Source organism: Phalaenopsis equestris, unplaced genomic scaffold (genome assembly GCF_001263595.1).
Source record: "Phalaenopsis equestris unplaced genomic scaffold, ASM126359v1 Scaffold000152, whole genome shotgun sequence".
NCBI lineage: Eukaryota > Viridiplantae > Streptophyta > Magnoliopsida > Asparagales > Orchidaceae > Phalaenopsis > Phalaenopsis equestris.
The window spans coordinates 871,744-896,359 of record NW_018164594.1 but is presented as its reverse complement, the minus strand read 5'-3'; the positions used below and the strand labels follow the sequence as shown (position 1 = coordinate 896,359).

General features: G+C 31.7%; 1 protein-coding gene across 2 annotated transcripts in view; it reads left to right on the top strand.

The window, feature by feature from the left end:
• Positions 1-24,616, top strand: part of LOC110021925 (uncharacterized protein At3g06530) — a 111,487-nt gene that overhangs the window by 15,220 nt on the left and 71,651 nt on the right. For both annotated transcript variants that reach the window (XM_020720651.1, XM_020720649.1), the window contains exons 3-7: positions 2,201-2,414; positions 2,494-2,589; positions 2,659-2,776; positions 2,852-3,025; positions 6,693-6,863. In XM_020720651.1, the coding sequence (XP_020576310.1) occupies positions 2,201-2,414; positions 2,494-2,589; positions 2,659-2,776; positions 2,852-3,025; positions 6,693-6,863 (773 nt within the window). The remainder of the gene's footprint in view (positions 1-2,200; positions 2,415-2,493; positions 2,590-2,658; positions 2,777-2,851; positions 3,026-6,692; positions 6,864-24,616) is intronic.

Here is a 24,616-nt window from a genome sequence, read left to right as displayed (position 1 = left end):
CCGACATAAATCCAAATTGATTATGAGAAATCTTTGTAATACGTCTTAACCTATATTCAATTGTGTTCAATTACCCTCTCCCATAATATAGGAGGTATGATCTTAAGAATAATTTTAGAATGAATCAATAATTTGTAATGCATCTATGAACCTTAGCATTTATTTGATTCTCAAGAAGTTAAAATTGCTTAGACAAAATCACCGAGACTTGCTCAATTGTTATGGTGAAGTGTTTCAAGTAGAATAAAATCAGTATGGGTTAATGTGAACATATAATTAAAAACTATTTATATTTTAATGAATATTTGTATGATTTGCTTGATCAATTTCAAAGATTCGAGCATGTTTGAGTGTTATGCAAATTTACACATCTTGTAGTGCTACAGATGATTTATCTATAGAATATTTTGGTACTACCACTTTTTCTTTAAAGGCAATAGGTGTGATATGAATGAACTAAGCGACAATTCACCAAAAATATCATCTGATATTTTATCTCTATATTTGTGTATTAAGATATATAGCTAGCATTTTATTAAGGCTGTTGCACATTTGTCATTTCTCTTGTAACTTAGAAACATATGATTTAAATCTTATGAAAATTACACTAATGGAAACTTATATATGGTTGAAGTTGATCCAATTGAAGACATGGCAGATCATGAATATTTGTTAGAGGATTTTTTAGATGCTAAAATTCTTTGTAATTATAACGTGTATTGATATTTGATGTCCTTGAATCTGAATCCATATGCATAATAAATAGTGTTCACGATGAACTTATTATTAATCCAGTGTTAGTATTGTGGTTTTATATTCATGAGATCGTAGCAGAACATAAATTTTTAATGAAAACTAAATTTATGTCTGAATGTGAAGATGAGTCAGTTTTATCTGACCTAGCTGTTGAACTGAATAAGCAATGCGAATATGCAACTTTGGGTGCATTCTTTGTTTTTATTGCTCCCATGATAATATTAATGTTGACTTTGTTTTGGGTTCTTAGTTGGTTGCGACATATTTTTAAGTGTTTTCTTAATTACAAACGACTTATAATAAACATAAAATTTAAACTTATCCATCTTGTTAATTCTAAATGTGCATAATTCATCAAAATTTATATTTAATTCCTAACTTATTACTTTCTCAAGGAGATTGTTCCACTATGCAGGCTATCATAATTATAGAATTTTGTCTTCTTGCAATTACATGAGCATTTCTTTTTATAAGAATTACTTACAGATCATTGTTAATAATCGTTAGGATGCATATTAGTATTTTAGCATTTATTTTTGTCATATCATTTGCATAATCATTTTTATAATTATCTATGACTTGGTTTGGGATATTCATAAGAAACTGGTTACTACTTAGGACAATTACAGGCTTTTTATTGATATTTATAAGAGGCTTGTGGAGTGTGAGCTTGGTGATAAGGTCATGGATTCTTTAAATCTATTAACTCTTTCATCTAGAACATTTAATAAGTAGAATGCAATGTGAAGATTTGTTTCTTTTTTAATTGTGCAACAGATTATAACAAATGCTCATAATTTAGAAATTTTAGTAACTTTGATATAAATTTAAATTTTAATGGATCTACTTTGATTTTATTAGTCTACTGACACTTACTTGGAATCTACCTTTTTTTTGTGAGTTTGCTCTCGTTCTAGCACTAGTTACAACAATGTTTTTGTTCTGTAAGTTATTATAAATGATGGGATTGAGTCTACTGTTGATGGTAAATTTAAAGGTACCTTATGCACAAGACGAGTAGACCTTCCTACAATGTGTACTTTATTCTTTATATGGTTTTGTATTTATGTCCAATCTTACATTACGAGTAACAACTCCTAAAATTGTTAGTGCCAAATTTGTCTGCTAGGCCGATTTGTTGAAAACATGTATTTATTCTTATTGAAAGTATCACATCAAGCATTAATATATGTGAAGTTTATGCATTTTCTTTATGTTGTTTATTCATTTTAAATATATATATATTTTTGTTTGTTTGTGGGCATGCCAACGATGATTATCCAGAAGGGTTGTAATGTTCAAGAAGGTATTTCATAACTTTAGGTTGATTTACTTAATATTGTTTTAGTCTTGATTATGTATAAGTTAATCCTCCAAATACATTTGGTGTTATGTTGGACTGTTGAAGTTTGGTATTAAAATTTAATTTTTAGCCGTATTTCAGGTTTGGATGCTCTTATCAAGGTGGATGATCGGTTTTCAAGCTACAAGTCCACTCTTTTTAGCCATGTTACTCTTGAAATAGAAAGGGAGAAGATGACTCCAAAAGAAGAGGAGAAGCTGAACAAGTCGATATGCTCATATTTGCAGCTTCTGGCAGGGCAATTGCTTCTTCCCTCTGCCCTAAGGACACTGGAGTATCTCATTCGTAGATACCAGTACGTTATTCTCATAAAGCAATTTTTTTGCATTTTTTTAGAATGTAATAATTTTTGGACACTGATTTTTCATATGTAGGGTTCATGTTTTCAATGCTGAGGAGCTTGTTCTATGTGCACTTCCTTATCATGACACTCACGCCTTTGTCCGGATTATTCAATTGATTGATTTTGGGTGAGGAACTGTGGATATAACTGCAATTGTCTTATCTCCATCTAAATTTGTGTTTTTGTAATAATGTAGAAATAAAAAATGGGCATTTTTGGAGGGTGTGAAGACGTCTGGTGCGCCGCCTCCTAGAAATGTTATTGTGCAGCAGTGCATTCGTGATAAAGGAGTTTTGGAGGCCTTATGCAACTATGTAGGCATCGTTCTGTCTAAACTTTGATGCTTTTTATTGGATGTTGAGATATATTCTTTTTACAATTTTTTCCAGGCATCATCAACTAAAGATTTCCAGCATTCCAGACCAGTTATCTGCTTTTGCACTGCAGTAACAGTGGAGGTGCTTGGCTCTCTTCCAAAGCTTGATACTGATACAATACAAAAAACTTTAACCTTTGTATTCAATGGGCTTAATCCGGCTATTGGTGGAAGTCCTGATCATGCGGTGAGTGTACTGTTTTATATTGTGGCTGTGAATTGTATTTGGTGAAAATTGTTTTTAATTTTTTTCTCAGCTCCATGAACAAGAATATTCTTGAAATATTTTTATAAACTTTTACATATCCTAACTTTTCAATCATAATGTATTCATAGTTTAATAGGTTTCAGTATTTTGGGGTAGCAATTGTGAAAAATTGCAATACTTAGGACTATAGATGGTGGCTATCATGGTAAGACTATAATAATAATAATCTTTTTAATTTTTTTTCTTAAACATGTTACTTCTGCGCTGTTTTCTTCACTATTCATGTGACACAAGCAATGAAAACTAATGAAGTTGGAAAGGCAGGTTGAGCAAAGCATTGCACATGAAGCAACCTCTCCTAGCAAGAAATGCTTCGGAATGATGAATATTAGTGAAATAGGCATAGAAAAATTACATCAATTTCAGAAACCCAATTAGTTTCATATGCATGGAAGATTTACTGTGTTTTTTGTGTCATGATAATTAATGAGTAATTATATGAAAAAAACTGTTTTTGATATGATTTTTATTGATTTTGAGAAAGCGTATGATCAAGTACCATGAAAGTAAATTTGGTATACTTTAAGGTGTAAATGCATGCTAAAGATGGCTTGATGGAGAACTAAGTAGTATTAGAAGTAGGGGTGTAAACGTGCCGAACATGAACGAACCCTGGCTCAACTCTTGGTCAACTCGTTAAAAAATAAAATTGTTCGTGCTCGGCTCGTTTGTATTTCGAACACAAAAAAAGTGTACGTGTTCGACTTGTTTGTTTAGTGAGTCGAACACGAGTTGTTCAATAACAAAGAGTCGTTTTGACAACCCAAGTCACGCAACCGTAGGATGTTAAGGGCTGAGGCGAGATTTAGATCTTATTATTTATATTGAAACATCATTTAAGATTATTCAATATTTTTTTTTATTTTTTCAATTAATAATTTTAATTAATTATAAATCTTTGTAGCCTTCTAGTCAATTATTATTTTTTTAAAATAGTACTCATCAGTTATATATATATATATATATATATATATATATACAAAGAAGTATAATCAGTTGAGAACGAGCCGAGCACGAACGAACAAATTTCACTTTGTGTTCAGCTCATTTATATTTCGAGAGCAAAAAAAATTGTTCATGTTCGACTCGTTAACTTAGCAAACAAATCGAACACGAGCTTCTTAACGAGTCGAACACTAGCTGTTCGCGAACAACACAATGTTTTGACAGCCCTAATTAGAAGTAGTTGTGGTGTGACCTAAGAGTTTCAATGATCTATATTGAGTATGTGTCTCTTTTTGTCAAAAGGCTTATAAACTGATGTTCAAATTAAGTTTTTGTGGTATATGTTTTTTATATATATAGTTATAATTGGTAAGGCATCCACTGAAATATATAAAAATAGAGCAATGGAGGAAAAATATTGGGCATGTAATGTATAATTTTAATTCAAATGATGATTGGCAATTGTCATTTTATATTATTATAAGATAAGATCCTACTTAGGTTTGATATTATTATATACATGAATAGGGATAAATAAAAACATGATTTTCAGAGTCAATTCTAGATCAAATGGAGTAGTGTCTCAAGCTTGTTTTGTGAAAAGGTGATATCATGAAGATTTGAAGTGAATAATTAAATAAACTCAATTTAATTCCAAATGTTGGGCGGTAACATTGATATCTTAGTTGAGTGACATAAATGTTAATATTAAAATAGCTGTGTGAATAATTAGGAAGTATAAATTAATAATTTGCTATATCAAAGGAATGTTTCGTGCGTTTTCTATTGAAGGTAATGTGATTGGATACAAGTACACGGGTGGTTTGAACATGAAGAGTAGAAATGCCCTTGTTGGATGAGTTGATAATATTAGTGTTAGATGTTTGAGAATGAAAAGGGGTGGACTTAAGATTTTATTGTTATAAGATGTTCAAAATAATTTGCAAAGAAATAGGTTGAAAATTTGAGATAATGCATACTAGAAATGAATAAAAATCTATGATTGATAACCGTGACATCTAATTGTTTGTATAAATGTTGATCATTATGACGATGATGAGCACAAGCATGTTGAAGTAATAATAGCTTAATATTTACCTCCATTGTCCTGTTGATGCGGGGTGTTTGAGGTTTTACGGTTTTTATTGTGAAATTAAAAATACGAGATATACAAAACCTTGCATCAAAGTATGTAATTTTTGGTTTTATTTGATGAAAATCAAAACCTGAGAATTTAATTCATATGAAAATCCAATGTTCTTGTAATGGATATAATGACCAAAATTTTGGATCGAGAAGTCAATTAAACTTTTTTGAAACCAGAAGCATAGTCCTTCGCTTGTACAAGGATATGGTATTATAATTCCTCCTAGAACCCTTCTAATCTCATGATCAACGAGTTGAATTTTTGAAATTGATGAATATATCAAAATAAATAATCTATTAATCATTAGTGGAGTTTTTTTTACATGTTTCTATTTTAATTTACACTAGCAAAGCCATGTAAAAACTCCTTTTTCATTAGCCATAATGCTCATAAAGAAATAGAAACATGTATGACTGATGAATCTCTCAAATTTACTTCAAGGAGAGCCACAAAAGTAGAAGTTGCTGACGAACTAACTAAAGCTGCATGAAGGATTTGCTGAAAAATCTGCAGGATAGTGAGCAGAAGGATATGCGATTTGCTCAAAAGATAGCAAAAAGCAAAGATAGTACTGAATCTGGCTGATAGAAAATTCCGAAGGATTAGCTTACGTCAAGAATCGGCCATCTTCAGGATGGAGATCCTAATACCATTTATACTTTTTCTGTTAGGTTGCAATATTAAACACATATACGTAAAATTATATTTAAAGTCAAAATAATAAAATAATTCCAGACCACTAAAATGAATAAAATTTTGATTGTAGGAATTTTACTTTTTCTATCATTTTGGGCTTCTATGTTTGAATTACTTTTATACTATTCCACTGCCCCCTCCCCCCCTCCCCCTTTGGAGTACATGCCACCTTCTTTCTCTCCCATTTTTTAAAAATTTCCATTGCAATTGTTGATATAGTAAAATTTGTTTAAGCAAAAATCACACATGGGAATAGCACTTAGCTTTCTTATCTCTGATAATAAAAGAAGGATTGCGTTTTGTTGACAGTAAAATCAGTAAACTGGTAATTGTGCTTTAAAGCTTTCATTTTATGGGTGTTCTTTTTTTAGGCCAAAAAGCAAGTTGTAGATCAGTTGTGAATTGTTGTAATAATCAATAGGAAATCACGAATGTCTTTTCAATAGTGAAGTCCAGATTGAATAGTTAATCAGATAAGATAATCACATCAATACAATTTATGCCATCCCATGTTTTCTTCAGCCAATTTTTCTAAAGGCAACTCAAACTTATTCTTTTTTGTTTTGTTTTGCAACTTTCTTGTCAAATAGTTTTTCTTATCTTGTTTTTTTTAGCAACAATCATCTTGCTGATGTGCTTCATTTGTTGCTTTTCTTTGAAAATTTGTTGTAGAAGTGCATGCTTCTATTAGAAAGCTTCCAATTTTTTTAGGAGTTTTTGCATTTTTTGTGTTTCTAGTTTTTTGATTAATTTTGCATGTGTAACTTTTATTTGACATACTTCCTATAATCTCCACAGATGGGCGCTCTAATGATTGTAAGCTTGATGGCAACTAGAGCCACATTGGCATCTAAACTTGTTCAAAGTCTGGTCTACTTTATTGCACGGTTTGCGCAACATGATTCCAGAAAATCATCTGATTTGCTTAGGCTTCGTGTTACAATTATGGCCATGGTTACCCTCGTTCAGGTAAATGATACAAATTCATTCTAGTAGCCTATTGGGGTCTATTTTTTTTATTGTTTTAGAAGCAACCTCTTATACTTAACATCTCAGGTAAAAAGTCAAAGATCCAGCTAATGTTTTTGATGGAAATATAATTTTGGGGCATTTACATACATACCACATGAGCCTTTTGTATTTACATATCTAACACTGAAACATTCATATTTACATGCATACACCCAAATCTTTAACGTCACGTCAAAAATACCACCCTCTCTGCTTTTTTAGATGTGAAGTGCACATTTTCTTGCATATTTTTATGACACTGTGGTATTGTAAGTGTAAATATTAAACAATTCACAACTTTGGGTGTTTGATATGTAAATTTATAGGATTTGTGTGGTATGTATGTAAATTTCCCAAACATTTCATCTCAGTATTTGGATCTTACCTGAAGGGATTGATGTGTAATCTACAAGGAACCTAGATTTTGTAAAGGTGTTTTAATTGTGAATAGTTGCTTATTTTCGTTTTTATGATGCACTAACCTGGTTTTGGGTTCTCGTAAAATTTATTTTGCCTACAATGGTATCCTGGAAATGCATATAAAACAAATATCGTGGAGAAGAGATGAATTTTTTAATAAAAATTCTAAAAAAATATTTAGGAAGAACCGGCTTTTCCTTTTGAAATGCTTCTTTTACTTATTTAAAATTTGGTAAACTATTTAAAAGGCTCATATTACGGACCAATTTGTTTCTTTTTTTCTAATAATTCATTTTTATTTTTTCATGAGATGTTATTTATTAGGCTCTTGTGAAGATGGATTTCATTTAGGTGCTGGGATCTGTTTATGAAAAAAAGGAAAACAACCAATCCTGTCTCACATGAGGTGCTTTAAGTAGCAGGCTTTCCTAATGCAGACTAATGCAAAATGGTATTATGAATGTAAATGTGATGAAGAATTTAAAATTCTTATGGATTTTCTAGTGATAATTCAAACCGCCAATCTCAATCCTGATTCACAAAATTAACATGCAATTGTAAACTAACACAACCACCCATGATGGATTTGGAAAAATAAAACTCTGCATATACAGCTTTTTATTTGCTTGTAAGAATTGGAACTTGAGAACGCTCAGTTGTTCACTAATGATTTAATTCGTTCAATATCAATCATTCATGGAGGCCAGGAAATTATAATTCTCTTATAATGGATGCCATAATGTAGATAGATGCCAGATTATATAGATTTTTCTAAGAAAAGAAAATTATTTTACACCAAAACGAAAAGAATAGATACAATTTTACCACCCCTGACCCAAAATTACATCTATATATAACAACTTTTCCAATGTACTATATATAACCATATTTGAATATTGAACTATCCAGATGTGATTGCCGCCATCATATTTTACACTCCTTTCTTTTATCCTTTGGTAAGCACATCTACATGTTATTGATTTGATAAATGCATGAACTTTGCAAATCGATCAACTATTTAACTTTTCTTTGATGTAGCGTCAATCAATATTTGTATGCTTTATTCAGTTGTACTCCATTGGATTATAAACTATGCATTTTGCAAGTTATTGCTGCAGATTTATTGCCACAATAAGGTATTATTGGGCTTTCTTGTTGAATCTTCAAATCCTTTAAGGGATGTTTAACAACAATGGCTCATAAATACCTTGAGCCATTGCTCAAATCCTTTACTTTCCATTTTATTCTTGTTTTTCTTCTTGTTGTAAGTTTCCCACTAAGAAAAAGGCTTCTTTACATAATAAATTTGGCACAATCAACTTTTGTATATGCTTCAATTACGAGTACCTTTTTTGAACAAAATTCTTTTCCCTGGAGATTCTTTCAGGAATACAATACTCGATTTATAGCATACATGTGAATCTTCGTTGAATTTTTTATAAACTTGTGGATCATACTAACAACATAAGCTATACTCGATCGTATATAAGAGAGATAAATCAGCCTTCCTTCCAGGTTTTTACACATTTTCCTGTCTATTCCATCATACCTTTCAACTTCTTGAAGTTTGTGATCGGCATTTATGGGTGTTTGCATGTGAACTTTTTTGTTTCTTTTTTAGAGTTGAATATTCTTTATTTGGAGTGCTCAATTTCAATGCCTAGGAAGTACTTCAATCTCTAATACTTTGCCAAACATTGCCTTAAAAACTTCTTTTTTCTCTCTCCATAATTTCAAGTTACAATTATATTGTCATTATTTACCAGAAAGACTGTGACTCTCCATTAATTTGAGCGCTTGATGCACAGTGCATGATCTCCTTGGATTTGTATCCTATATGTAATATCACTTTTACAATCCTTCTATTCTAAATCACACTTTTGGAGGCTGTTTTAACTCTTACAAGTCTTTTTTTCAGCTTTCATACTTTATTAGTTGGAGGATTTCTTTCAAATCCTAGTGAAATTAGCATGTAAATCTTTTCTTATTGTTTTTTTAAGTATGCTTTTGACATCAAATTGCCACAATTTTCAGCCATAATTATCTTTTAAAGATAATTGTGCTCTCACAATATTCATCTTGGGAATTAGAGCAAATGCCTATTGATAATTCATGCTGTGTGTTTCTTTGGCAGTTAGTCTTGGTATATGCAGCTCTCTAGTGATCCATTTGCTTGGTATTTCATAGTTAAAACTCGTGCATTTTACAAGGATTTTTCTTGTAGGTAAACTCGCTAGTTTCTTCTTTTGTTTTTTTAATACTATCACTACTGTTTTCATGATTTGCTTTCTTTTTTTAGAGAGTTGAAGCCTCTGAAAACTTGGCAGAAATTATTATATTGTTTTTGGCTTGCAAAGAAACTCTTATGAGATATTGAAAACATTTTTTAAAACACAAAATGAGGAACAATAGGTTCTATGTTCATTTCCTAGTTTCCTTGGTGCAATTTGAATATTATGATTTCGATTGCTACCCAAACAACTTAGTGAATTATTTTGTGAGGTAGTGTTAGAAACTATTACCTCATCTAGATTCTCTCATGAATATGAGCATAGAAATAAATTTCGGCTTCATGAAAGGTGATATCTGCCAAGGTACAGCTTTCGGAAGATTAATGTTAGTTATGACTTATATCTCTTTTGAGTTGAATAATGTCCTCCCAAAACATATTTGATAGCACTTGGATCAAGTTTACCTTAGTTGGACTACAAATAGTTGATGATATATACCAAAAAAAAAAATCTTTAGTACCGATGATTTGAAGTTCTTAGGTTAGGATATAATTTGGACAATATTTTCATGGTACCCTTGCAATCTATGAACCTGGAATTTAACCTATTTACAAAATGTATGCCAATGTGGCTGTTAGAACTGTCCCTCTTTAATATTTAGGTATTGAATTTTGAAGCATAAGTACTCGGATTGTATTAGGATTTCACTACATTTTTATTCAACAACTTGATTTTTGTGTGTGGATATTTACACATGATGGATCACGAATGGTGCTTTTCTTTTGGGAGTATGGAGTCAAGATATGGTGGAAAGAATCCCTTGCATTATTGGATTGAAAATGTTTGATTTTGATATCAAATGATTTTGTGCATGTTACGAAAATTGAAGGAGAACAAAACTCACCTTAATTTTGCGTCTTAGTAGGAAAATGCAAGAGGATTGTGCAATTATCAATAGAGCACATACTAATGTGCTCAAGAAATATTGGAAATAATATAATAACTCCATATTCTCTTTGGATTAGAATTAAATTAATTAAACTCCTTTGATTGCTGATTGAAAAAGGTATTTGTATTTCCCAAATTCATCATATCACAGTAAAACTTTCAATATCAAGCCTCTTATGTGGAGAAGGAAACATAATCTTTAAAGTTCAAATTGATGGATGATTTAGTCTAGAGTGATAAAGCCATCATACTGTCTTTATTACTGAAAAAAATGCTAAAACAACAACAACAAAACCTTTATCTCACTAAGTGGGGTCGGCTACATGAATTCTTTTTCTCCATTCCGTCTTTCTCTACATGAATTCTTTTTCTCCATTCCGTCCTATTTAGTGTCATATTTTCATTTAAGTCTATTAAATTAAGATAATTTTTTTTATACAATATGCCCAAGTCTTTCTAGGCCTATCTCTGCCTTTCTTAACATAAGTTGAATTTAAAATATCTACTCTTCTGATCGGATTTTCTGATGGTCGATGTTTAATGTGACTAGACCATCTAAGACGACTCTTTCTAATTTTGTCCGTCACTCGAGCTACGCCAACCTTATCATGCATATATTCATTTCACATTTTGTCTCTAAGTATAAAGCCACTCATCCACCTAGTCATATTTCTCGACAACACTTAACTTAGTTTTATGCTTTTCTTTTAAAGGCCAACATTCAATGCCGTAGGTCATTGTAGGTCTCACCACCATCTTGTAAAATTTTTCTTTCAGTTTAAGAAGTACTTTTCTATCACACAATAGGCCCGAAGCATTCCTCCACTTCAACCAATCAACTTGAATTCTACTAATAACATCCCCATCAATATCACCATCACTTTGAACGATAGACCTGAGATATCTAAAGCGTTCACACTTTTTAATAATTTGATCACCCATAGTTACATTTTTGTCAATGGTGCCGCTACAACTAAATTACATTCCATTTATTCAATTTTAGTTCAACTCAAACGAAGGCCATTAAACTCCAAGGTAAACCTCCATAATTCGTGTTTTTCCTAAGCTTTCTCTCTCGTCTTATTCACGAGAAGGATATCATCAACAAAAAGCATACACCAAGGTACATCCTCCTGCAAGCGTCCAGTAAGACCATCCATAATTAAAGCAAAAAGATATGGGCTTAAAGCCGATCTCTAATGTAAACCAACAATGTGGAAATATTTTCATGTCCATTTGATGCATGCATTATTTTTATTTAATTAAATAGTGTTTTTTTTATTTGAATTTTCCATTTGCATAGACATTTCACCATGATATGGGACTATGGGGCTTTTGATGTCTCTGTTGTTGGATATCTCCCTTGATTTTTCGAAGGTCAGGGGGCATCTCTTACTAGAAATATCTAATTTTCATGTTAATGGTCCCTGTTTTGGTAAAATAATTATAAAATTTAAAATACTCATTAGAAAAATATAAAATTTATTTTGGTAGGTTCACTGTGGTCAGAGAACCCTAGGAAAAATATAACCCTAGGAAAAATATAACCCTAGGAAAAATATAAACTTGGTTTAACTCATTAAAAATAATCATAATTGTCACAAACACTAAAAAATAAAATAAAATTAATTTGGAGTAATTATATGACTTTATAAAAATAGAAATTTTGCTTTTCAAAAACCTCTCCCACTGTAATTTAATGTTAGAGGAGCTTCCCATAAAAATTTGAAGTCAATTGGAGTTAATCTGATAGCTAAAATTTAATCACTCAAATGGATTAGTCAAGTGAATTCACATTTTGGCTTTAAAATAATTATAATAATTAAGATACAACTCAAAAAATCACCAAATGGGTTTTGTGAGCTTCTTATGACCAGAGGAACCTAAAAAAAATAAAATTAGAATTAAAATAAATACTTCATTTTTGAGCCATTTTTTGAACATTTAAATAATAAAAAGATTAATTAAAAATCATAAAAATTACAAAATTGTAAAAACACACTAAAATGTCACATTTGACTTGCTGATCACTTCAAACTAATTAAAATAATTTTTTCAATTCTCTAAGTCAAGATATTAATTTTTAAAGGCTTAAAATGAATTTTTTTTAATTTTTCACTAAAATAATTCTAATAATTAAAATATAAATCACAAAAATATGAATTTTATATTTTTAGGTTCCCTGGACTCAGAGAGATTTAATAAAAATATAAAACTTAATTTTCTAGTTAAATAATATTTTATATTTAATTAATGCACAAAACAAACAAATAATTATAATAACTAAATTAAACCTCTAATAATTATGAAAATTGGTCCAAGTGGTCCCTGACCTATGTGAACCTCCAATAATTTTCTTAAGGACACAAGTTTTGTTTTGGTTGAGTTATCAAATTTTCATTGAAAATCCTGATTTTTGGCATTGTAATTATAAAATTAAATAAATTCATAAAAATCACATTTTCTTCGATGTTTTAATTAACCCATGAGTGAGGTAACATAAAGTTTTCAATTCATTTGAGTTTAATTTAATGAATTATAGGGTGTTAAGGCCTTAGGGGCAAAAATGGGTAATTTTGAAATTTAAGGCTTAATTAATATTTAGGCATAACCAAAGGGATAAATTTGTCTGAATTCATATGTTTTGATGATTGAATATAAAAGGGATAAATGATAGCAACCAATCTTATTTTGGCCTTATAAAAGATAAATTTGTAATTTCTTAAAATTATTGAAATTTGGAAGGATATTTAAAAAGATAATATATAAAAAGATATTAAGATGAGGGGTTTGATTTTTGGAAGATCATAACTCACTGATTTTAAGCCCCAATTCATGGTTTTGAAATAATTTATGACTCATGATAAAGATTAAAGGTATAAACATTTAAATCTTTTTTTTCTAAAATTACAAATTTACCAATTAATTTTTAAGGGGCTTAGTAGTGAACTAGACTTAATCAAAATTTTGTTTAATAAGATTTAAAATCTGTTTAAAACACTACAAGCCCATCTTTAAAAATCAAAGTGCTAAGTTTCTTAACCGGACTAAATTGCCCCTAATAGCCTTTACCAATATAATTTATAAATAAAACATCAAGTGATAATTACCCCATCTTTAGGGTTGGCTAAAACATCAGTTCATTGAGCGTAAAGGTATGATGAGGATGAGTTATTAAGCAACATAATGAGTTTAAACAAACTCGGGATTTTTCAAGGTATTGTGAGATGCCTGGGGCCTGGTCCTTGGATCTTTCTCATACTCTTTTGGATATCTTGAAGTATGATTATAACTTATTATGCCTTGCTTAAGAAACGATCTATACGTTTAAATAAATTTGACCCACTAAGGTATGACATAGGACCTGGTAGACATACCTCAGACTTGTACTTTCTGTTTCTCTTACCAGCATATTTTAATTTTTGCAAAAATATATATATATATGCTTTGCAAAGATATTAAAGTTTCAGGTGAAGGAACGAGAAGAATCGACAGATACGCTTTTAAATTATTGCATTTTCCTTTCCGTATTTCTTGGCTCGAACTTGCATGTTAAACAATGATGTTACCCTGCATGTTAAAATTAAAACTTTTAGGATAGTCACAAAACTGAAACATAAATAAAAATTTAAAAATCAAACAAGATAAAATTCACCGCTACAACTCTCAAAATATAAGACAACTCAAAATTTAATCAGAAACATCACAAAACCAAAATTGCGATGATCGAGAATCTCTCGGAGGAGATAACCTACGGTTGCTAACGAAATTTCCCACTGTTTAAATAAAAGTATGGAACTCATTGAGTTGAGTTTAGTAAATTCATTTGGACTAAGCGAATCCGAAAGAAAATAGTGGTACTGGAACGAAGGACCCGTATGATCCTAACTGGTGTCACTCTAATCAACTTTAATATGCCCCATAATATTTAAATAACCACGACCCTTATGAACATTTGATTTGACATTATAACTTGACATATTAAAAAACTTAAACTCGCAACGACAAGGAACTCAGAGCTAGTATTGTGGGCAGCACAACCATCTTTAACAACAAAACATGTCTTCACCAGTGAAACCATATCTTAGAGTTAAACAACAATCCGTATGACTTCGAGGTTGTTTGCTCATGCAACATAAATCCTCAACTTATCTTTAGGTCTTTGTATGATTCTGCTATACAATATAAGCCATAACTCGTTTTAGGATTCCGAGGTTGTCGTTCGTTACGACCTAAATCCTCACATCTTCCAGGCTATTTGTGTGATCATTTCACACGAATGTAAGCCATAACTAATAAAATAGCATGATGAAACATTCAATAATTCTAATTTTCAAAATTGATACCAAACAATAGGATAGTTTTGGGAAGTCACCGATGTTCTCCTCCGGATCTATGACTTCCCCACGCCTCTCGAATCTCTGACTTCCCCTAGCCTCTCCTTTTGGATTTTAAGATAAAATGTTCCAAATTTGAGTCATTTCCCTTTCACTCCTCTTTGTTCGATCTCCTTGAAAAGTTCTATTCCTTTGAACTCTTTGAAGATAATTTCCTCTAATTTTTATCGAGAGTTTTCTTAGGTGATTTCCGTTATCAAAGATATACTTAACTATAGGGGCTTGCCCTTATAAGAAACATTTTCAAACCCAGTTTAAAATAAACCCTATTTAATTTTTCGTATTAAAAAGGGGACTTGTCGGCTTATAATAAAAATGGTTTTGCAAACTTAACGGATGTCATACAATCTTTAGTTTATTTAATCGAGCCTTACCAGTAAGTAGTGTGTTCATCCTTCGGGATGAATACATTATTTGCGGTATTAAACTCGTTTATTTAAAATACTTGGTATATGAGATCGGTCTAGTCTTGTATTTTCAAAAATCCAAAATACTATTTTTTTCAAATTATATATTTAATTAAATTAAAACGAGTGTTGAAATATCCATCATGGCAACTAACAACTCCACAATGCCCAACCTTTTAGTAACGACAATCTTTTTCTAAGAAAAGCACTTTTTGATTTTCATTTTTAATACAATTTACTTAGTTTAATTTTTGCTTTTTTTGTTTATTTGGCTAGTTTGTACGTATGTTTTTCACCCTTAGTATCTAATCTATTATAAAGATCACTAAAAGTAGAATTTTTAGTGTCACAGATTGTTCTCTTAGACTCCTTATGAGACGTTTCATATTTTTTCAGTTATCTAAACTTTTACTTTTAAACTAATTTTTATAACATAACTTCTTATATTTTATCTTTTTTTGCACATTATTATTCCACCATCAATTATTTTTCTTAATAGAAATGTTTTTTTTTTGGTTATCCAAGTATGACTTTCGCCATTTATTTATTAGTTTTTGTTACTTTATCACACATAGAATTTGCTTCTTCATGAACCACCCAAATTTTGAAATATTGAATTTTACTCATAAAAAATAATTTTATTTGTGTCTTTAGGTTCCCCCATCTAATTTTTCGACGATGATTTCTAGTATTCTTTATTTTACAACTTTTCAACTTAAACTCTAGAATAATAATCGTTGTTGAGTACTTAAATCCTCAGTTAGAATGACCTTACAATCTTTACATTTTCGACGATATCTTTTTATAAAAAAATGATCAATGTGTTTTATTAGATCCATCCTTATAAGTAATAATATGCTAAATTTTTGTCTTGAATAAAATATTAGCAATAACAAAATCATACAATAAAACAAAATCTAATATAGCTCTACCTTCTTCATTAATCACTCCAAAACCGTAACCACCATGAATATTTCTATAATCTTCTACCACTCTACTGACATGTCGATTTAAATTTCCTTCAATAAAAATTCTTTCTTCAAGAGGTATCATTTGTATCAAGTCTTCTAAGTCAACCCAAAATTTATCTTTAGAACCTTTATCTAAATCTATTTGAGGAGCATAAACACTTATAATATTAAAAATCTTAGTATCAACAATAATTTTAAGGGTTGTAATTCTATCTCCAGCTCTGTTAATTTTTTACAACATTATCTTTCAAACTCTTATCTATAATTACACCTACACTTTCTAATGCGACTCTTACTTGATTACCAAAGTTTAAAATCTAAGTTATCAATCTCCTTAGCTTTTTCTCCAATCTATTTAGTTTTATGAATATATAAGGTATTTATCTTTCTATGAATCATAATATCAACTGATTCTATTAACCTACCAGTGAGAGTACCTATATTCCAAGATCCTATCCTAATATTAGCTTCATGGACAAACTTATTTACCGTCATCCGTCCGTAATGTGGGAACACTTGCTTATTTGACAATACACTGGGACGCTGGTTTAGCGACCCTTGCACACTTTTGACTGAATTCAGGCCATACAGTGCGTCTCTTACAGGGGACACACTAACACTCACACAATGATCAAAAGGATTCATGTCATGATTTTTTCAATAAGTTTTATGCTGGTTGTCGACTATCTAACACAACTCTTAACTTTTCACATCCGGGCTTGGATAGTATTTTGTATATAGAGGTAATAAAATAGTAGGTTTATTCTTGTTATCACTAAGATTATTTTGTTTATAGAGATAATAAAGTTTGTTTGATTTCTTTATATGCAGAATCATCTTTCTAGATTCTTGGTCTTGAAACATACATTGAGTAGGTTAAAAGATGATGTTGTAACTAAATTTTTAGCACATTTTTTTATTTAAGCAAGGCTTAGGCAATTTTCCTACTTCTTGAGCATGGTATATGTAAGCTAAATTATTGTGAGTAGCGAGTCTTTTGATTAATAACTCTCTAGTCGTTGACCTAAGAGTTGAGGTTTCATCTGAAGTAGTAAATTCAATGGATACAATAAACTCACAAAATGCGCCAATATTAGAAGGCTTCTTAAGATGTTTCGGATAGTTCTTATGTGATCAATCTCAAGGAGTCACCAAAATTACTTAATCATTTTCCGTGATGAGCAAGACTCCTGAACAACCATGAATTGGAAGAGTTGAGGTTTCATCTGAAGCAGTAAATTCAATGGATACAATAAACTCACAAAATGCGCCAATATTAGAAGGCTTCTTAAGATGTTTAGGATAGTTCTTATGTGATCAATCTCATGCATAAGGAGTCACCAATATTACTTAATCATTTTCCGTGAGGAGCAAGACTCCTGAACAATCATGAATTGGAAGTGTTACTATAGTGATGAGGCGATGTTATAGGACCTTGCATCAAATGTTGCAATTAGAGCTTACCATGGTTGAAGATCAACGTTGAGTGGCAGATGATGTGTAAATGTTGAGCTCGTGTATAAATCAATGATAACTTTAGAGATCAATCAAATTAGGCATGAATAAAACAACACTGAAAGTATGGAAAGACATGTTGAGTTGCAACGAAACAATGTCTGTAGCTAGAAAGAGATCTTAGGGTGCGTTTGGGGCAGCTTATTTGGCGCTTGCGCGTTTTCAAAACGCCGTGGAAGCGTTTGTTTTGAGCGTTTTGCCTGAGTTTCTGAAAGCAAAGTTTTTAAAATGTATTAGACGCTGAACGTGGATCCAGACGCGTCCATCGTTTTGGTCTCCTGATCGCGATACTACCCTTTGTTCTTTTTCTGCCATTCGCCTCGCCTGGATCGATTCATCCCCTATGATTCGCCTCGCCTAGTCCTCTCCCTTCATTTTCTGCGATTCTTCCCCTTCGATTCGCCTCGCCTACTCCTCTCTAACGTTCCAATGGATCGATTCTTCTTCTGCGATTCTTCACGGTTCTTACCACCTCCTTTCTGGTGTTCTTCACACAATAGAGGGGATCGACTGTGGGGTTGGGATGGTGAGACAATTTCAATTTAGTTTTGGAAGAACGTTTTAAATGTACCTCTTTTGTCATGAGAAATAATGAGAACCTTGTATTTACTTTCCTTTATCATTGTACTTGCATCAGCTGTTTTTCAAACGCACAAACCAAACAACTAAATGATTTTTCCAAAACAGGGGCAGAATGATTATTTATCCAGAATCAGTTGTTTTTGAAACACACAAACTAAACAACTAGCCAACTTATCAGGATAAGCTGCTGATCAATAGATTATCATGATAAGTTGTAGGTACCCCAAACAGGCCCTTAGAGTAGCCCCATGACATTGTGGTTGGGTTTGTGTTTAAATTGTAGAAGTCATTAAGCAACATTATGAAGGTTGACAACATGTATTAATGAGGAAGGATCAATAATGGTTATGAAGGCTGGTTTACGAGTCAATAGCAAGATTGTTATGGCTTGCCTAAGTGTGAGTGGCTACCTGGGACACGAGTAGAAGCCCAAAAACCCAAATATCTGATGGTGCTTGGAGAAAAAGAGGCTAAGAAAATATTCTTCTTTTCGCATTGATGACAGATACTTGATACATGACATTATATGTTGATTATTCTATGAAAATAAAAGAAAAGAAAACTGGCCTATGCCCGAACAAGAAAGATATATTTATTTTTATACTTTTACCAAAAATTATTTTCAAAGATAAAAACTATTCAAATGTAATTTGTACCAATTTTATTTGACGTGTGGACTATCCAAATGAGTTACAGAGTTATGTCAATGCACCTATTGCCACAATTCCAAATATTCATCAAGGATTCTTATCTATAAAATGCAAATTTAATTGCATCAAATTTCAATAACTTCAAATTTGAAGCTATTTTTATCCAAATTTATATAAAAGCTGATAAGATGATTTAGATTAAAAAAAACCCATAAACATAAACGGGCTAAAAATTCATGAAAATCGGTTTGATTTCGATGTATTTTGGCCAAGTTTTTGATATATGGTAATTGACCCCTAACCATTCGTATTTTTGTGGGCTGTTTGAGCCTGATTAGGGCATGATTTGTATCAACCTTTAAGTTGCAAAGAACTCTCCAATTGAGAGCTAAGGTTGATGCAGACATCCCATAGTTAGTGAACTAGCTTTTGCGGTTCATTTTTGGTTATTCAGGTTTCATTTAAAGGAGATCTGACTTTTCCCGTCCAAAAATGTTTGATTTTGGTTAATATTTTCAACATCGAAGTTGGTCACTGGAATTGAAATGTGAGGTTTGTGAAAGCAACTACTTTACTGGAAATCCCTTCTTTTGAAGTTTTAGTGTGTGATTGTTGAATTTTGAATGTTCCTTGATAAGGCAATCAAATAGTGAAAATAAGTCTAATATACATATCAAGAGGCAAATCTAATACATAAAGGACAATGCAGGATCAACATGGACGATGAAGGCAAAGAGCAGTAATTAAAAACAAGGCTATTAGGGTTCGTGTAATTGTTAAGTCGTGATGAAAGCTGAGACATTAGAAGAAGTTTATATCTAAAACTCTAATATCATGTGAATAAAATGTATCCAAGAAAAATATTATTCTTTTCTCATTTATGCTAGATAAATACGTGTTAATATATGTAGACCATTATAAGAAGAAAAAAAAAAAAAGCTAGCCTACACCAAAATAAAATGATTAAGATAGAAGAAAGAAATTGGTACATAATCTCTTGATATGTGTTTATGGTGTACCTGCAAGTGCAATTTATTTTTAGCAGAAAACTAACAAAAATAAATTTTATGCTTTAATGATTTTTTCTTACAATTTTTAAGAACAAATTTGGTACAATTTGACACAATGTTTAATCAATAATTACATGTATGATACATAAAATTACAAAAATAAAATAAAAGAAGTACAAAACACATTTACATTCTTGAATCTTCATCTTCTTCGTTCTTAATCTCTCGCTATATGTTTAAGGTGTACCTGCAAATGCAATTTATTTTTATCAGAAAACTAACATAATTAGTAAAAGAATTTTAAAAAGTAAATTAGTATAATAAAGGAAAAATATATTATTTAAAACGATAAAAATAAGCTTGTATGAACTCTTGTTTTCTCTTACTCGAATTCTATGTGGTTGCAAAATAAATGTGCCATCCATATATGGAGCAATTTGTTTGATAATGACGTTATCATATATCACCATCTTAGGCAACCATTCAAAATTCAGCCATTTTTTTTTTGAAATTTTCAAAATGCTATACCCCATAATGGTTACATAGATGTATGCCTTCCAAGTTTAGATGAGTAAGAATTGTAATTTTAGGCAACTTTACTAGAATAAAAATAATAGAAAATACGAAAACAATCATCAATAACATCAGCGAGTAGTGCTCATGCTTTTAATATTTTTTTACTCTTCTCGTCTCCCAACTAGTTGCATGAATGCATGTCATACCAATTATTAAGTTATTTTTAATCATCGTTGCCTCTTATAACATCTGAAAAGTAAAATATTCAACCAGAAGCACCCAACATACAAAAACCAAACATGCAGCCATCAGACAAAGTACCCATGAGTCATGGCCCAACAACTAGCAGACTGCACCCTGCAGCCTGCAGGCAGCTAAGAACTATAGAAGAAGCCACCCGAAAGACAAAACCCATAAAAGAAGCCCTCAAGCCCAACACCCCTTGATCCAAAAGCAACAACTAGAAGTCACCCCGTAGACAAAACTAAACAAGCGGTGAAGATGCAGGCAGTTAAGAACCATATAAAATGTCTCTCAACAAGCATACCCACTGAAATTCATTTTTCGTAAGGCACATGCGCTATTAATATATTATGCAAAATTTAATCAAATAAATGATAATTATTCATACTATAATTTAGAAACACAAAAAACCTAATTAACTAAACTAATGATTCAACAACATTCTTAGAACATTTCCAACAATTAACCAGCAACTAGCACACAGCCAACTTTCAAATAAAAAGTCACCAAATAAATAGCCCAACTGGCCCAAAACTTCACGGGTAACAACCAACCAGAAACAACACAAGCCGCCATTAAATATGTAGCAAGCAGCAGGCAGCCAACAGGCAAAACTCTCAATAGTCCAGGCTGTCCAGCTCTCAACACTAATCAAGATGCGACCCTGCTAGCAGAACCAATAGTCCATCACCCACCACTAGCAGGACCAATAGTCTATCACCCAACACTAGCAGGTTTGGCAATTACCACCCAATAGTCATCAAACAAGCAGCCAGCACACATGCTAGACCACTCACAGAGTCACACTCATGAAATGAACAAAAAACAAAACAAGTTTAAGATCCTAAATAAAATTTAAACCAAACATGAGTGGTTGAAACAAATAGCCAATGTAAATGCAAATTAGTCTTTTATGTTGTTCAATTATGAATTGCCATAAAAATATAGTCCTTATTCCATATTCTACTTCAAATATTCAACTGTCTATAAACCTAAACACCAAAGTACGATGCATGCTTTCATATATTTACTCTGGCAATTTCACAAAAAGATTTTCCTTCTCTAGTAGCTCTTATGGGTAATAAAACAAAATAAAATTAACAATGAGATAAGTAAAAAAAACATATTCCAAATATTTTAAGATGCGATATCATGAAGGGAGTTTTCAAACAGTTGTCGGAAGTCTTGATTCAACTAGATGCACAAATAAGTGCATTTATTGTTTTTGTTGAAAATATACTCCTACAATCAATAGTAACTCTCCCACCAACACTAAATACAAATTCTTATGCAATCATGGTTATCGGAATTGTCAAATTATCTTCAGCCATCTTGGAAAAAAATGGGCAACTTAGTGTATTCAACTTTCACCATTCAAGAATATCAAATTAATCATTGTTGGATATAAATAAGCCATTCTCAAAATAGAGTTGTAAATCAAAATTTGAAGGTTGAATAAATCCTGTTAATATAATAAAATCAGTAAAACCGTGCATGCAATCAAAATATTATGAAAATAATAAATCAGTTTGTAATTGTGAAGCTTCAATGACATTTGTTGAGCTAGAACTAACAATATCATCAACATATTTTATATATATTTCTCAAATAACATGTTAAACATCTTGAATTTTTGATTCAAGTTTAATTGATATGTATATATTGAAAAATGTGAAATAAATAAACTTCATTTTTAAGCGTGTCTAACTCTGTTGCCACAGACTTGAGTAGATTATACTCCCCCCAATATTTATCAAATTTGACTTTCACAACAATAGCTATACTTTTATTGTACTTGTCTGCTGAATCAGATACATTAGGCAATTACTTCTTAACTTGCATAACTATTGGGAAGAAATTATTTGAAGTTGGGTAGGAAGAACCATATATCATTTTTATCACACCACTAAAGATACCAAGAAAATTTTTGATTTTTTCATAACTTTTCCAATGTAAATCTATTGTTAATCATGTGTAATTACTATATTGAGCTGCATAATGACTAAGACATTTCGATAAGTGAAATTAGATTCAAGCATTGAGTATGTGGAGTTTCACTTTGTTGGAACATCAATAGACAAACCTTTTGCTATTGAAATCACTAATTGCTTAGAGACCTCCACAAATCTATGGTTTCGTTAGCGATTTCTTTAAATATTTAACAAACTCCACCGTGTTGGAAATCTCTTTCAAACCAACATGAACCTTAATTTTTAAAATGTGTGCATGGTACTGCCACAATGTGCTTATTTTACAATGATTTAAGTCCTGATATTCTCACCAGAAACTTGATCCATTCTTTGGTAGATTAATTAAGTCCTTAAAGTTAGTTATTCTAACACACTTGGGTTTTACACGCAAGTATACGTATCGTTTCAGTAATGCCGTTCTCTAATTTAGATATCGATCATACAAGGAGGGTGGTAATTGTTCTAATCAGAGTAGTTCTAGTCTACTACGCTAAGGATCTTAGTTTGGAATGTAATTTAAAGTGGTCTTTCTAACAACTACTTTTAAATTACCGTGCTAAGTTAAAAAGGCTTATTCGAACTATTCTAACTATTATAACTAGGTTGGTGGATATCAAGATATTAAAGGTGCAAATCTCTTGTGAGTGCATATATGGATATGTAGGATAGAATACTAATAATCTAATGTGGCTAGTGACAATAGGAGCATGAATCTAGGTTACTTTTTTCCGAGTGTGTAATTAAGTTTAGTTTAACTCAATAAATGTTTCCGTCTATCACCCTAGAACTTCTAAGTTAAATCTCTTCAAAATTTATCTCCCTAGTAATTGCATTGCCCTATGGAATACTTTTTCTTCTCCCATAGGTTCAATGTGGTTTTCTTAGTTGATAAAGCGATAGTCCTCCCGGATCGTTATAGGTTCACAACAAGTTTTAACACATCAATTCACTAAATTGATTAATAAATGAAACATGAAGTAAAAACCATCATATTTGGAATTTAAGATTGATTCTATAAGTATCTTTGCAACCTACATAACCTACACATGCATCACAAGAGAAAGGTAAAGTAAACCTACTCACTATGCATGAAGAACATGGAAACCATCATCAAATCACAAAACAAATCCACTAAGTATGTGTCACTACCAATTACAAGACAAATGTAAAAACAATACTTAACTTTTCTTCCAATAATGGATCCAATTTTTTTTTTCTCTGATGTAGTACACACCTTTTACAATCTTCTTTCAAAATCCTCACCAAACGCTCAAGAAAGATGATAAAAATACAATCCTAGTCTCCTCTACACCTTCCTTTGCGTCTTACAACACTTCCAAGATCTTCTTCTATGTTTTTCCTCTTCTCCCCTTGTTGACCTCATTTTAGTGAGGTCTTAGTCTTCTACTCTTAGAACCTAGGATCTAGCTTTAGGAGTTCTTATTGACAATCCTAGCGGACTAGCAATGGAGCCCACCTCCCGTAGAACTTCAAGCCACTTCTTGACTCATTTTTGTGAAGAACTCGCATGAGTGGTTCCGAGCACTCAACTTCTAGTTGCAAGGGTTAAGGACCAACATGTAGAGGGCCCGAAATTGAGTTCCTATAGGATCAACAGCCTTAGGTGGACCCTTTGTGACTCGATTACTCGCGAACGCCATTTTTCATGCACTCACTGCACCACACACGATTTTGGCTTAAATTGACTCGCCCGCCGGCCAAACTCGTCCGGACGATCCCGGATGACGAAACGGACCGCGCCGACGCGTCCGTAATGTCGATTTTAGCTAGAAAAGACACCCATATTGCTGGGGTTACGCGCGCACACAGTTTGCACGAAAATCGATGCAT